Source organism: Mandrillus leucophaeus, unplaced genomic scaffold, assembly GCF_000951045.1.
Source record: "Mandrillus leucophaeus isolate KB7577 unplaced genomic scaffold, Mleu.le_1.0 Scaffold820, whole genome shotgun sequence".
In the NCBI taxonomy this organism is placed as follows: Eukaryota; Metazoa; Chordata; class Mammalia; order Primates; family Cercopithecidae; genus Mandrillus; species Mandrillus leucophaeus.
This window is the reverse complement of record NW_012108920.1, coordinates 273,154-275,260: the sequence shown is the minus strand read 5'-3', so window position 1 is coordinate 275,260 and position 2,107 is coordinate 273,154. Positions and strand designations below refer to the sequence as shown.

The 2,107-nt window shown below is 53.3% G+C and overlaps 2 protein-coding genes across 2 annotated transcripts in view; one reads left to right on the top strand and one right to left on the bottom strand.

Annotated features, from left to right (window-relative positions):
* Positions 1-2,107, top strand: part of DDT (D-dopachrome tautomerase) — an 82,375-nt gene that overhangs the window by 19,720 nt on the left and 60,548 nt on the right. The gene's annotated exons all lie outside the window — the stretch shown is intronic.
* Positions 1-2,107, bottom strand: part of LOC105530432 — a 25,615-nt gene that overhangs the window by 16,962 nt on the left and 6,546 nt on the right. The window contains 1 exon segment of the mRNA XM_011967992.1: positions 456-606. Within this exon segment, the coding sequence (XP_011823382.1) occupies positions 456-606 (151 nt within the window).

The window sequence follows — 2,107 nt, the reverse complement described above, 5'->3', positions numbered from 1 at the left end:
GCAGCTGGCGTGTATTGGTTTTTTCTCTGTTGAGCTCTCCCACTGTTCTGAGGCTTAGAAAGTCCTTTCATACCCAGATATCAGATGAACATTTATTGAAATGTCTCCTCACTTCTTCCTAGTTTGACTTTTTTCACTTAATACTTCTCCATCTAGGAATTATGTGTGTAGCAAAGTGAGAGTTTGTTTGTTTTCTACCCCTAAGGCAAGATTCCCAGGCAACCTAGAGTATGCAAAAGAGCATAGGATTAACTGCTCATAGCTCTGGAATTAAGGCACTTTAGGGGAATCATTCTTTGGCTCTGGTCCTTGGTTTCCCTTCTAGGAAACAAGTTGGGTGAATTAGGCAGTCTCTGGCATTCCAGCATTTCGTCTCAGGTCTAAACAGGATTTTGTAAAGTGAAAGCACCATCCCTTGGGCATCCTGGGAGGTGTCCCTGCCCTCCATGGCTCGCCTTCTGCCACATGGCCCAGCAGCAGCTACTCTGCAGAGCCGTGTGCTGCCATGACAGGTACTCATGCACGCGGGCGCGGGCCTGCAGGTCCTGGGGATACCAGTGGTCAGGTGCTTTGTGCATGCAGCTCATATGCAGCAAGATAGCCACACTGAGGGGACATGGCAGGGGCAGAAGACATGCCCTGATCACTCTTCAGGCATTTTCTGGGGCATTTTCACTATCCCCATGATGCAGAGGAGAAACGTGAGGCTCAGAGAGGTTAGGTAACCGCCCAGGGTCACACAGCCCTCCACGGGGCCAGACTATCATCTGAACTAAGGGCAGGAAGTAAGAAACAAAATGTCATGAACTTCAGCAGGGGATCAGGGAAGGCTTCCAGGAGGAAGGGGCACCCAGTGTGAGTCTGAAGAATGAGAGCAAGTTGGGTATCTCCCCAACATATCCAAAGCATGGACAGGGCCAGGAGCAAGGCCAGCAGGAGAGAGCCTTCCAGGTGACATGGCAGCATTGCTTCCCACCCTGTCCCATCCCCTGTCCACCTATGGTGAAGCGTTGTGCAGTCTGACCCCCAGAGCTCTTCATGCCTCTGTGGGTGTCGGACCCTCCAGTGATCCCAGGCTCTGAATGTGAATCCAGCTCCACCACGGAGGCACTGCGTGGCCTCGGTAAAGGACGCCACCATGCAGCCACCAACCTGGAAGCCGTTTTTGGTTTTCATTTTTCCCGCCCACCTCCGACCCTTCAGCAAACCCTGCAGTTAGAGTTTCAAGAAAAATCAGAACCGACCACCACCCCGCCCCCCAACCCTGCACCACCACCACCACCTTGGTCTGGGGCTCCAGCACTTCGGGCTGGATGACTGCAGTAGCTTTCTCACCCCTGCCAGGGGATCCTTTACGACGTAAGTCAGATCACAGTTCTCCCCTGCTCAAAACCTTCTGGCGACTCAGTCCACCTGTGGTAAGAGCCAAAGCCTTCCCAGTATCCCATGCTACCCTCTGTCCTGACCTCCTGCTCTTCCTGCTCACTGCACCCGCATTGTCCCACCTGGAGCCTTTGCCCTCACTCTTCCCTCTAGCCAGAACACCTTTCCCCTCATGCCTTGTGCTTTCCTACAGCTCTCTGCTCAGATGCCATCTCCTCCAGGGAGTCTTCCCTCAACATCCTACTCAACGACACATGCCCCCACTCTTACCCTGTGTATTTTTTCCATGGCATCCATCCACATCTGATATGTTACATGTTTACATGGGTTACTGTCAGCTCCCCCTTGTATTAATGAAATGTGATCCCATGAGGGAAAGGGCGTAGACACGTTCGCTGCTCAAGTCCCAGGGCTGAAATGGGGTCTGGCCCTGGTGGGTGTTTAGCAAATAGCCACTGAAGCTCGCTGAGTGGTCCCTCGACTCTCCAGGGAAACAGTACTTGCCCCACAGGGTTTGTGGGCAAAATGGTAGCACTAAGATGCCTGGTACAGCCGCTCCTCGAAACTTAGCACTCTCCTTCCTTCAGAGGGCTGGGCTGGCGGTGAGGAGGCCTGGAGCAGACTGGGCCCTTTGGCCTTCTGCAAGTCCCTCCCCTCCTCCAGCCTCAGTTTCCTCATTTGTACAATGCAGGAGGGGACTTCTATAGCCCCTCTCAACACTGGG